Below are 13,057 nucleotides of genomic sequence, written 5' to 3' on the forward strand. Positions count from 1 at the left end.
GAGATGGGCCATCAATATGTTAATTGACCTACAGTCTCAGTCTTGTCTTCTCCAATATGCATACAGGCTCTGTGCCTGCTTGCTTTCTTAACATTGTCCATATTTCCCTACAGTCATTGCGATCATCCATTTTGTATTCTGGAAGTGGCCATCCCAGATGGCTACACTGCACACAACCCATCTAATTTCCCCACACCAGATCCATCAATGACTCTTCCCTATTTGGACCAAGAACAAATTGGTCAGGAAATTTTGTTCAGCACATTTCAGAAATTCCTTCCCCTCTCATTTTACTTTCAAATTATTCACCCATTGCCCTCACCATCACCTCTTCTTACCTTTTGCACATCACTGTGATTCCCCTGCAGATTCGCTTGTGTGTGTCTCTCTCTCTCTCTCACTACTTGGAGACTTATATGATACCCCAAGTATTGTAAGTATGTAGGTATGATAGGATACCCCAAGTAGTGTAAGTAAGTAGGTACGATCTAATTACCATTATGCAGATGTCGTTGTTGGATGACAAAGTCTGGGAACTGAATGCTCAAGGGTATTTGGCATTGAGGAAGGATAGACAAACAAGAAAAGAAAGACGGATAGTCAATGAAGGATGTGATCAGTGCAGTAGTGAGAGAGGATCATAGATTGAAAGATCAAGATTTAGATCAGTTTAGGTGGAGCTAAGAAACAGCAAGGGGCAGTAAACATTACCAGTAGTTGTGTATTGGCAAGTAGAGGGGCTGGTTTGGCTCAGTGGGCTAGACAGCTGGTTTGTAATACAGAACAAGGCCAGCAGCACGGGTTCCATTCCCGTGCCAGCTTACCCGAACAGGCACTGGAATGTGGCGACTCAGGGCTTTTCACAGTAACTTCATACTTGTGACAATAAAAGATTATTATTAGTATTATTATTAAGGTTAGAATCTACAAGTCCCAGCATGCCTTGGAAGTTTCCGCTCATGCGCAGCTAGGGAGCAGGCTATACACACGCAGTCCTTTGTTTCAGAGTTGTCAGGGCATCTGCTTGGAAAAACAGCACAAAAACCCGATTATGGGACCAAGGAGTGGAGCACCATATCAGAGAGGAATCCGGAACAGGGGACAGGGAAACGTCCCAAAGACAATACCAAGAGAGCGACCCCAGGGAGAGGGTACAGGGAGAGATCCCAATGAGAGAGAGAGAAAGAGAGCGAGAGTGAACGAGAAGCCACTGGGAGTAGGAATCACTGGTAGGTACCACCAGCGATGAGAGCAAATGAAGAGACTCCAACCGTAAAAATTATGTGTTTGATAGGCTTTAACTAGCTGGGCTTGGGAGAAGCCCTGGCGAGTGAAAAGCAACAGAAGGTTGATGACTCCACGCTGTGGGCCTTTGGGGCAAAGATAACCCTTTGGAGCAGTGTTCTGCTCAGCATATCTGAAGAGCTGAAGTTGTGCTTGTGAGTTGGTGCTGGAGTGCAGACTTGGGAATCCAGACAAACATAATCTTGGGAGACAAGATTGAAACCCCATGAAGCAAGCAGTGGTTGAGGCAGTCCAAGTTGGAGCAGATTTTGGAGAGAATTCAGAGGCTAGATCTTTGACAGGGTATAAAGAGTGAAGATTTACAATCTTCAAGAGGAAGATAGAGTTTGAACGAGATTGTGTAATTCACAGTGGATATTGACGTCTGGGTGGACTGCTGAGAAATCCATGGGACTGGCTTAGTCACAGCTGCTATTTATTGGGCAGTGCAGTGTGCTCAACCAAAGTTTGCCTGTTAATTCACATGTACCTCATTAATTACATTGAGTTTCCACTCAGAAAACATTCCATTATTTTGGAGAATGTGAATCAAAACTAACTAGAATTAGGGTATAGTTCCAGCAAATTGGAATATAATCGGCCAATTTAGGTGTTTCTTGACTTGCTCTACAATCCTAATTTACACCATGAGTTCAGTACTGGCTTTATACAGCAGCAGTGTTATGTACTTTTCTGTATATATAAATTGCAAGGAGGCTTTTATTGTGCATTTGACCAAATGATGTTAGATGGTCATCAGTTTAGGTCACTGAAGTATTGACATCCAATTTGCTGCTGAGCACAAAATCACTTGTAATCAATGTTTTAACTTTATAACCTGTGTGGGTTTAGCAACACGAAGACATTCAGCAATGTTTCTGCCCCCCAGTGGACACAGTTAGTACACTCATGATGCAAAATTTAAAAAGGGTAGGGTTAAATTTATTAAATTCAGGCGTGAAGTGTTGTTCAATGACACAGAAGATTAGGAAATCAGCAGGATTCAAAATAAACAAGGGGGTATGTGAATTCACCCATGATCTGTCACAAGTAGCCAGAAAAAAGCAAGGAAAAATTCAAGACATCACCCCCGTACAATATTACCTCAAATGATTGTTCCTCTATTATCTGGAGCTGTACAATTACAGGTATCTTATGAGACTGGGAGAGAGTTTCAAACCTCGAACACCCTTTGACTAAAGAAGTGCTTCCTAATATCTCTCCTGAAAGGTCGAGCCCTAATTTTTAGACTATGTCCCCCTCGTTTTCGAATGTCCAACCAGTGAAAATAGTTTACCTTTATCTACCCTGTCGTTCCCTGTTATAATCTGAAATACTTTGATCAGATCACCCTTAACCTTCAAAATGCGAGCAAAAACAGTCCTAATTTGTGAAATACCTCCTCGTAACAACCCCTGTAGTCCAGATATCATTTTGGTGAGCCTACATTGTACTCCCTCCAAGGCCAAAATATCCTTCCTAAGGTGTAGTGCCCAGAACAGCTCACAGCACTCCAAGTAGGTTCTAACTGCAGTATAAGCTCTATGGGCAGGGTTCTCCGTCCGGCTGCACCAGTTTCCTGCACCTGCACCAGCAGGATTTTCCATCCCACCAACCGGTCACTGGGATTTCCCATTGTGGGCAACCCCACGGCTTCGGAAAATCCCTGGGTGTGGTGCACTGCCGGTGTAACGGAGAATCCTGACAGCGGAGAATCCAACCCTGTGTCTTTATACTCCAAGTCTAGATATAAATACCTGCATTCCTGAGCCTTTTTGATTATTTTTTGTACTTCGAAGAATTTTAAGGATCAATGCACCTGAACCCTGGACATCTACTGCACTTAACATCTTTCCATTTAGAAAGTACTCTGCTCTATCGTTTTTTGGTCCAAAATGGATAACCTCATACTTACTTACACTGAATTCCGTCTGCCACAAATTTGCCCCTTCTCCTAGTCTGTCAATATCTCCTTGCAATTTTATTTCATCATCTAGGCTGTCTACAATGCCATATAACAATGTATCATCAGCAAATTTGGATATATGACTTTGAATGTCACAATCCAAGTCATTAATGAATAACTGAGGCCCAACACAGATCTCGATGGTACACCACTAGTCATCTCCTGACAATTAGAGTGTTTACCCATTATCTCCATTCTCTATCTCCTGCCACTCAACCAATTTCCTAATTATGTAAATAATTTGCCCTGAACTCCGTGGGTTTCCACCTTTGTTAACAGTCTCTTATGTGGTACTTTATCAAAGGCCTTCTGGAAGTCCGTATAAATAACATCCGTAGACATTCCCCTGTCCACTACCTTAGTCACCTCTTCAAAAAATTCAATAAAATTAGTCAGGCATGACCTTTCCTTCACAAATCCTTGCTGGCTCTCCCTTATTGACCAAACTTTTTTATATTCTCTAGCAATTTCCCCACCACAAATGTTAGGCTAACCTGTAGTTTCCTGGTCTCCCCGTTCACCCTTTATAAAATGCAATTTTCCAATCCATAGGGACTGCACCTGAATCTAGGGAACTCTGAAATATTATGGTTTGTTGCAGGCATTGGATACAACAAAGGCTATGAGCTCTGACATTCTCCTCAACTCTGTTTTAAATTTGCTACCTCTTATCCTTAGACAATAATCTCTCATTCTAGAAAGCCCCACAAGAGGAAGAGTCCGTTCCATTTCTATTTTATCCATACATTTTATCATCTTGTATACCTCAATTTGATCTCCCCTCATTCTTCTAAACTCCAGAAAGTATAGTCCTAACTTGTTCAATCTCCTCATCTCTGGAATCAACCTAGTGAACCTCATCTGAGCTGCCTTCAATGCCACTACATCTTTTCTCAAATAAGAGGACCAAAATTGTGCACAATACTCCAAGTGTGGTTTCACCATGCCTTGTATAGTAGCAACAACACTTTCTTACCTTTATACTCTATTCCTTTAGCTATAAGTGTCAGCATTCCATTTGCTTTCTTTAGTATCTGCAACACTATTTTGAGGAAGAATGGGTGAATTATTCTGGTCAATGTTTATCCCCTCAATCAACATCACAATGGTTTCCCAGCAATGAATGAATACAAACTATTTGGAGTGCTTCTTAGATTTGATCTGTGCCAGTTTTTCTCATCGAAATGCACAGTCGTCACTGCTAAATCTAATAACCTTTAGAAGAAAAATGGAAAGGACCAAAGGCAATGCAAAATTGCAAAATAAATCGCCAAAAAGCAGAGTAATTTGATGCAGCTATGGATGTGGTGAGATTTGGAAAATATTTGTGGAGTACTGTGCAAATGAAACTGAAGGTGCTTTGAAAATCTTACACATGTGAAAGAAATAGTAGCTTATAAACTGGACTGTGTTGCCTAGGTAGAAGAATTTTCTGCATATCTCATTAGGATGTAACATCTGAGCTTTGGGGCAGTGTAACCGGGGTTACTCCAAAAATGCACTGGCGGGTCTACCCCTCCACACCACCCCCACCCAGAGGTTCCCAGGTAAAGATTGCACGGCAATGAAGGGAGCTCACCGGACCCCGCATCCTGCACCCCAGACACGCTAACATAATGTCGCCATACCCAGGCCGTGGACAAGTGCTCGGGGCTTGGGCCCATCCCCTGGGTGTTCGGAGGTTGGCTGCTGCGTTTGCTGTGCTGCCTCCCGCAATGGTCAAGCAGTTGGGGCAGCACGGTAGCATAGTGGTTCGCACAATTGCTTCACAGCTCCAGGGTCCCAGGTTCAATTCCCGGCTTGGGTCACTGTCTGTGCAGAGTCTGCACGTTCTCCCCGTGTGTGCGTGGGTTTCCTCCGGGTGCTCCAGTTCCCTCCCACAGTCCAAAGATGTGCAGGTTAGGTGGATTGGCCATGTTAAATTGCCTTTAGTGTCCAAAATTGCCCTTTGTGTTGGGTGGGGTTAATGGGTTATGGGGACAGGGTGGAGGTGTGGGCTTGGGCCGGGTTCTCTTTCCAAGAGCTGGTGCAGACTCGATGGGCAGAATCGCCCCCTTCTGCACTGTAAATTCTATGATTCTATGATTCAGTGTCCAGGCATCACAGTCTGAGTGGGATGTTAGGCAATAAGCCTCACATGCTACATGGCATGCCTACCCATGGGATCCACTTGGGATGTGTGAAGTGCTCACTTAACTATGATTGCCAATTCCCTATTAGCAAAAACCTTCAGCCACACGGTCAGAACCCTCTGTGGTCAGTGGGAGTAATGGGTGGTGCGTGGGGCAGACAGGCCTGTCCTCCTCGTCACTGCCCAAGCTGACGGTCACTGCCATTTTATCCCAGGTGGCACTGGCTGCCCTATGGCTCACCCTCTGGAATCCTCGGGGGAACAGGACATCCCTCCTGGCCTCGACTGCATTTAAGAGCCTCCCCAGGTCTGCGGCTCCAAAACTTGGGGGCTGATCGTCTCAATGCCATAGCTGCGAGCTGAGTGGGGTTGGCTGTGCAAGAGCTGTTTAAGTGCTACTCGACCTTGTTAGTGGGGGGCTGGTGAACGCAGTTCCAGCAAATCGGCTGGCGATCCATGAATTGCGGTGTGAAGCCCGTAGCACCTCTTTAATTGGATCAATTTATGTTACATTGCAGTGCTGGCATTGCTGGGCCAAGCGCCGGGAAGTTCGCGGCAGTTCCCACTCGCAACCACACTTAGAAATCTTTCCGCAGAATCATGCCCCCTGTTCTTACATGAAAGTGGGAATTCCACTGCAGAAAGGTTACTGTGATGAGCGGGAGCAACTCTGAGGAAATTCTCCACCATTGGAGCATTTAGGATTAGTGACAGAAATGCTTGGTGAATAAATGCTCTTTTAGTGACTGTTTATCAAAAAATCCCTGTTTAGTAGTTTTCTCTCTTGAAGTTTAAAAAGATTTTGAGTATGATTTGACTTGTGTCAAGTTTCTTTTATTGTTTTTCTTTTATTGCTTATTGTTTTAAGCACATCACAGTCTTGTAAGTTACTAAGATTGTGGAGTAACAACAAAAGTAACTCCCAAAAATACTAATGGGCTTCTTCATTAAAATAAATTCCACTTTTCTTCCCTGCTGGTTTGAAGAATCTTGGCTCGAAATAATACATGTATCACCAAAAACTTCTGATGCCTCACTAAAGTGGCTATTCTCAATGTATTAACCTTGATAGGAGCCTCAACAAACTATTTAACAAAGCAGAATAGCCGAAAATTTAAGTCACTGAACTCAATTGTGGCAAATGCAGTTGCTGAGCTCAGCTAAGTCAACACACATCTTGCTTGGTCCGGTTTAGTTCCGTACTATGTAGTACAACTACAATATTGAGTCATAAGAACATTCTTCAATGGTTAAAGACTTACAGCAACTTTTTTTACAGGATGAAGAAAAGCTTGAACTGGCTGATGCATTCATTTATGAGGAAGATTTTGAGGTAGCTGATGTAGTTGAAGAGATGGAAGAAGAGGCAAATAAACAAAATATTCTTCGCAGAATTGCAACATATGCATCAAAATTAAAAGAATTTATTGGCAATATTATAGCAACCACTGGAAAAGTAGTTGTCACCATTTTACTTGGTTTAACAGGTATGTACTGGTATAATTAGAGTACTTTATGCCATTTATAATCAACAATTTGTTTTCCTCCAAATCAATGTTCTGTTTTATGTATGCAGTTGTTGATTCCTGGTTAATTTGCTGTCAGTCTAGATTCAATAAAATCTGAGATGGATTTGCAGGTATCATATCATTTAATAATAACTAACTTGCAAGGCTGCATCAATCCATAGAGCTACAGGACACACATACTGTCTTCTGTAGACACCAGGACTAAAGAGAAAGTATACAAAGAAACTTCTGCTGATATATTCAAAATCACAGTAAGATTCACATATAAGCTTCCCATTGGTCATTCTATACACCTCCTGACCTGGCCCTATATCCTAATTGGTCACTTTGCATTGTAACCCCAGCATCCTTTTCACCTTGCTCACCACGAGGTTCCCATCCCCCGATGGTTTCAAACAGGCTTTGGCTAAATCTCTTTGTCCTTTGTCTGTGAACACAGTACGCTCAGGGTCCTGCGGTCCACCTCCTACCATCAGACCGGCCCTACTACCTATCCTATCTTAACTAATAATTCTAATTTTATCACATTCATTTATTAATTTCCTCATTCCCTCCTTTTATCATTTCATGATAAACTATCGGTCCAAGCCGCAGTCACGGCCCCTCATCTAGGAACATTCGTCGCTGTATTTCTAATTCCTGTTGCAGCACCCCATCATCCTCTGCACCCTTGTGCATCCGAACAGCCAAGACTCTAGGGGCGGCTATCTGTTTCACGGCACCCTGCATTTTACCCATCACGCATTTAAGGATCATCGTGCCCACAAAGATGCAGGCGAGATAGTCAAGAGCATAACGGTTCTGCATGGCAAACAACCTGAGTTGAGATAATTCCCTGGTTATTGCCCCGAGGGCCCCTAAGGTCTCGTTTCCCAGGATGGTAAGGCCGCAATTAAAATACTTCCTATCGTTGACCGCCAAGGAACCCCCCATACCCCCCAGTGTCTAGGCGCTCAGAATTCCCCATCCGGCTGAGTGGCCCCGGTTGGGTGCTGGAACCTGAGGTTTCTTCCAACCTTCGCAGAATTCAGCTGAGACTGACCGACGCGCCAATTTATGGTGCAGTATCCACTCAGTGGGGCAGGGGACTGTGGTGGTGACTAGAGTCCCGATAGCAATTTGGCGGGGAAATGGGGGTGACAAAACATTGGTCGCTGTACCATTAAAGAAAAAGTAGTATCCTTGCTCCGTGTACAGGCTAGCATCACAATCAGTGTATTGGTTGAGCAGGGAACCCCCAGTAGCCCATTTCATCCAACTTTGGAACGCCCATTCGGGCCTCATAGCAATGCGGAACGCCCTAGACTCAACAGTGATATGAGAGACATTCGCCCAGCTACAAAGGAGCTGGATGCCTAGCGTCAACGGGACACAAGTGGCATTGTAACAGGCACATTGACCTGATGTCAGGGTTATGCAATTATGCAACACTTTGGAGCAGTACAAGTGGAGGACAGACATGTTATATTCATTTTCATCTCTACCAGCAAACAGCCGTACCTCTCACTGCTGAAACAATTCTCATATGACCGGGAGTCTCTATTGAGAGTGAAGGGGCTAGGTATATATGCCCTCCACCGTTGAAGCTTATCTTAGTGAGAGTGGGAATTATCCCGAGGAAGGGGAAGGCGAATAGCCGGTGGGCCGAACCTGGATCGTAAGGAAGAGTAACTTGCGCGGGCGGTGACTCGGAACTCTGACAATGAACCACAGTTTGGGGAGTGCCCCAAAGCGGTGAAACAGAAAATAACCTAGACACCGATGTGGGGTTTGGGTAGCAGACAACCCTCCCTTGGCCATACAAGCGGTGGTAAATCTAGAAGAGATTCATACCGTCCAGGTTTCCCTCATTCCGGATCCTAAATAAATTAAGTACATCTCCTGATAATCTACGTCTGGTTGTACCTCCCCTCTTACACAGCCCTTGCTCTGTCTAGTCCCTCTTTCTCTCTCACAACCTCTTCCTACCCCCTCCTCACAGTCTGATTTTACCTGTAAGGCATCAAGGTTAACACATCCAAAATCAAATTCACATATGCTCCAAAAACAAGGCAATGTCCATGCAGTCTTCCCTTCCCATCGTTTGGACCGGTGCAATTGCGTCATAAGTCCTGCATGGTCCGTTAACCGGATGACCTTCCATGAGTCGATACCAAATCCTCGTATATGGGGGCAGCGAAGAACGTCATCTTTGCAAAGGTGGAATGTCCGGGTACTTCGGTTGGGGTTACAGATGTAGATGATATTCCCCTGTTCCATTACCGCCGCCGATGTCACTCGAGGCGATGCCGAAGATCACACAGGCGGCGTGTAGCCACCCCATCATGCTTCACACCTGTAAAATAGCGCTGGGGAAGGGAGGCAGGTTAGTGACCGACCTTTTACAGTGGTGGAGGTGGACCCAAACACACCACCCCTCCATTTTAACGGCAGTGGGGGTGGTAAGGAGAACTTGGAAAGGCCCCTCCCATCGTGGCTCTAACCCTTTCCGAGTCCAATTTTTGACCATGACATAACGACCAGGCTGCACTGAGAGCGAGCTATGTGATAGGGACGGTGACGAGTGAGCTGCACGGACCTGGCCATGGAGCTCCTTGAGGGCGTTAGTGAGGGCTAGAACATAGTTAGTCCTTTCTTTAGTCAGATGGTGAAACTGGACCAATCTGGGAACAGGCAGGTTCCCGGGAGTTCTAATGGGCCTGCCGGAAAAGACTCGGCAGGAGAGAGCCAGGCCAATCCTGCAGGTGTGACCTACAGCTGAATGAGGACACCGGAGAGCAACTTAAGCCATGTCGGCCCCGTGTCCGCTCTTAATTTAGCCAATTTAGTTTTGAGGGTCTGATTATGTCTCTCAACCAACCCGGCTGACTGCGGTCTGTCCACACAGTCTAACTGCTGGCATATCCCCAACTGGGAGCAGAACTCCTTGTTAATCTGTCCAATAAAATGAGGCCCGTTAACAGAACTTAACTGAGCCGGTATTCCGTACATAAACATCTCATCACATTTTTACAGCCTTTGGCTCTCCGTCCTCTTCCATCTGGTGTCATGGTCACCAGTGACGAGATGTCATCTTTGGTGAATAATGATGGGCCAAGCCTATCGGCATCATCCGAGCCATAGCCAGCGTACAACACATATTAAGGCATCCAATGATTGTGCAGTCTACAATTATAATAACAAGTATTATCAATCCATGCATCAGGTAAAACCCCATGACCAAGCTATGAGAGATAACCCCGAACTGAATCTGACTAGATAGATAGCCATCCTCAATACTACCGTGTTGCCCTTGGGATTTATATCCTTCTTATAGTTATACTGACTAGCAACTATTCCTCAGCCTTGTCATTCGTATTTACATGTCATGATTTGTAAACTGTGCAGGAAAATCAATGGTAAATGCATCCATCTCGCAGACCAGTGTCAATAGACCCTTTGTGAGGTGCTTTCCTCAAGTCCAATCACCGTGAACCATAGCTGGTGCCGCTCAGGAAGGTAACACAATAGCCATTCCGGTTGTTCCACTACCTCCAAGGCATCTGACTACCTCGGGGCAGTAGCACCATAAAAGCGTCCTCATGTCCCTTAGAAGCAGCCCACAACTCAGTCCATCAGCGACCAAAAGGTCCTTATCCCTCACTGGGGTTTTTTTTTTGTAGGAAGTGCTTTCCGTTTCCCATAGGAATGGTAATTGATGATATGTTGTATCATGCACTGATTATCTTGCTTTATTAATTGCAGGAGCATCAACCAATCCTGTTCCTATTTCTGACTTCCTGACTCTGACGTCGAACATTGTACTGAATCATGTAGCCCGCCAGCCCTGGCTTACTTGAGACAATAGCTCCGTTTTCTTCAACCCCCTGTTGTCTGTTATCATTTTCCTTACCGCATGGAGTGTATACTTGCCATTATTTGTTTTTTCTTAAACACCACTCACGCACTTAGTACAGGTAACTTCTTGTGGTTACACCCCAATTGAATTTATACATAACATTCCCAAACAACTTACAGGACATTTAGTCTGTAACAACTGTTATACTCTCCAATGCTATATTGGTTACAAATTTCCCCTCGCGGCAGCAAGCTGCCAATATTCTAGACCAGCGCCTCTCAAAGTGTGGTACGTGTACGCACCGGTACTTGGAGTGTTTCCAGAAAAGAAAGAGACAGTAATCCTGGATTGGCTTGTTTCGCTCACCGATCCCTGGCACATTGGAAAAAAAACTGCCGGTACGCCACATCAGATAGTTTGAGATGCACTGTTCCAGACTACTGTCATTTAAAATACGGGGGTTCCTCGTCAGTCACTGCTGTCTGCCGAGACCCTTAATAACTCCTCCGCGTAATACGTCCCTCCTGGAGACCACAGATCACCCATCAGCTAATGTTCTGTTAGAGATGTCTGACCGGAGGTTTCAGTATTCAGTAATAATTTGATATTTTGATTTGTTGCTAACCCGTAAGGTTTTTCTTCCGGGCTCTATCATTCAATTCCCTCAAACATGTAGCCAATTGTATCATTAGTTTTTTCCCATACTGTCTGAAACATTCTTCTGCAGAGTGTTGTTCAGGTTCTTCATCGGTATGATCGTTGCTGCATCTGAAACTAAAACGAACAGGTCAAAGGCGGAGAGGGCCCTATTTCTTAATTTGTATCTTCCTATCCGTGCTTGGATATTCCAGAAGTACCATCTAGCATAGCCCACGTACTGCCTCACAAATCGATACCATAAGTCTGTCACTTGTCTACAAGATTGCACAGCCTTTTAAAGTCACATTGTTGTCGGCCAAATTATCCTTGCAGTAATTGCACGTTGTCATTAATCTATCCCACTTACACTGACACTTATGTAGCATGGTGGTTAGCACAAATGCTTCACAGCTCCAGGATCCCAGGCTCGACTCCCGGCTGGGTCACTGTCTGTGCGGAGTCTGCACGTCCCCCCCGTGTGTGCGTGGGTTTCCTCCCACAGTCCAAAGAAGTACGGGGTTAGGTGGATTGGCCATGCCAAACTGCCCGTAGTGTCCCAATAGCAAGGCTAAGGGGGGGGGGGGGGGGGAAGCCGTTGGGCCACGGGTATAGGGTGGATACGTGGGTCTGAGTGGGGCGATCATTGCTCGGCCCAACATCGAGGGCCGAAGGGCCTGCCCTGTGCTGCACTGCTCCATGCTCTTGGATTCAAAATCCCCCCTGTGGTCACAAACCTCAATCATTAAAGTTGCCTGATATTCCACAAAACAATCAGGACAAACCTGAATGCCCCAAATCTCCCTGGGGGCTGCAGCATCCCATCGCTGTCTTTGCAAATGCATTATCCATTCTCCTGAATACTCAGTATCTGACCGTCTCCTGGGTTTCATATGACTTCTACCAGTCCAAACAATCGGCTACAGAATGCCCCACAATCCAGACTTGTGGTTTCCTGATGCTCACTGTGAACCATTTTAAACTGAGGGCCATTAAGCACCGCCCTTGTTCTATTATTCCATACATTTAAATCTTTACTGATTACATTCCTACGCTCATTGCCCGTAGGCTGCCGATCGAGTATCATAATTCCTCTGTATTTGATCAATGTGACCAGATTTTTAAATTTTGACATAACTTCTTTTTGAACCTTTTTATTTAAATTCTGACATAACGTCTTTTTGAACCTTTTTATTTTCCTTATCCTTGATGTACATCATACAATTAAGGCCTGTTAAGCCTCCTCCTTCTGTTATTGCACCCCTGAGTGAGATGCGAAGAATCTCAAACTCCTCCTCTTTTGCTCACCCAGTGATCCAATCTGGTCAAAACCTTCCCTTGATACATTCCTGATAGTGCTACTGCATTTACTTTAATTACTTTATTTTGATGACGACCGGATTTGTATGAAAGTAAGATCCAAACATGACATTTGAACTTTATCAGCTGCCCAATCAATGCTGCTAACAGGTTTTAATTCATTGTCTTCTCCCCCATTGGGTCATGTGTTTTAATTGTGATACAATGTCTTTTGCTCCAGACACCATGCTTCTCTAATTCAACTGTATGTGTACCCAGAATCTGAACAATCTTGTCTTTACATTTTACAGCTTCACGGATGATTTTCCCTGCAGTCTTAGTTGGTAGCTTCACCCAAACTTCCTCTAAATTAG

General features: G+C 44.7%; 1 protein-coding gene across 1 annotated transcript in view; it reads left to right on the forward strand.

Moving 5' to 3' along the window:
* Positions 1-13,057, forward strand: part of LOC119972907 (piezo-type mechanosensitive ion channel component 2-like) — a 1,374,210-nt gene that overhangs the window by 785,334 nt on the left and 575,819 nt on the right. The window contains 1 exon segment of the mRNA XM_038810453.1: positions 6,661-6,868. Within this exon segment, the coding sequence (XP_038666381.1) occupies positions 6,661-6,868 (208 nt within the window).

Source organism: Scyliorhinus canicula, chromosome 10 (genome assembly GCF_902713615.1).
Source record: "Scyliorhinus canicula chromosome 10, sScyCan1.1, whole genome shotgun sequence".
Classification (NCBI taxonomy): Eukaryota; Metazoa; Chordata; class Chondrichthyes; order Carcharhiniformes; family Scyliorhinidae; genus Scyliorhinus; species Scyliorhinus canicula.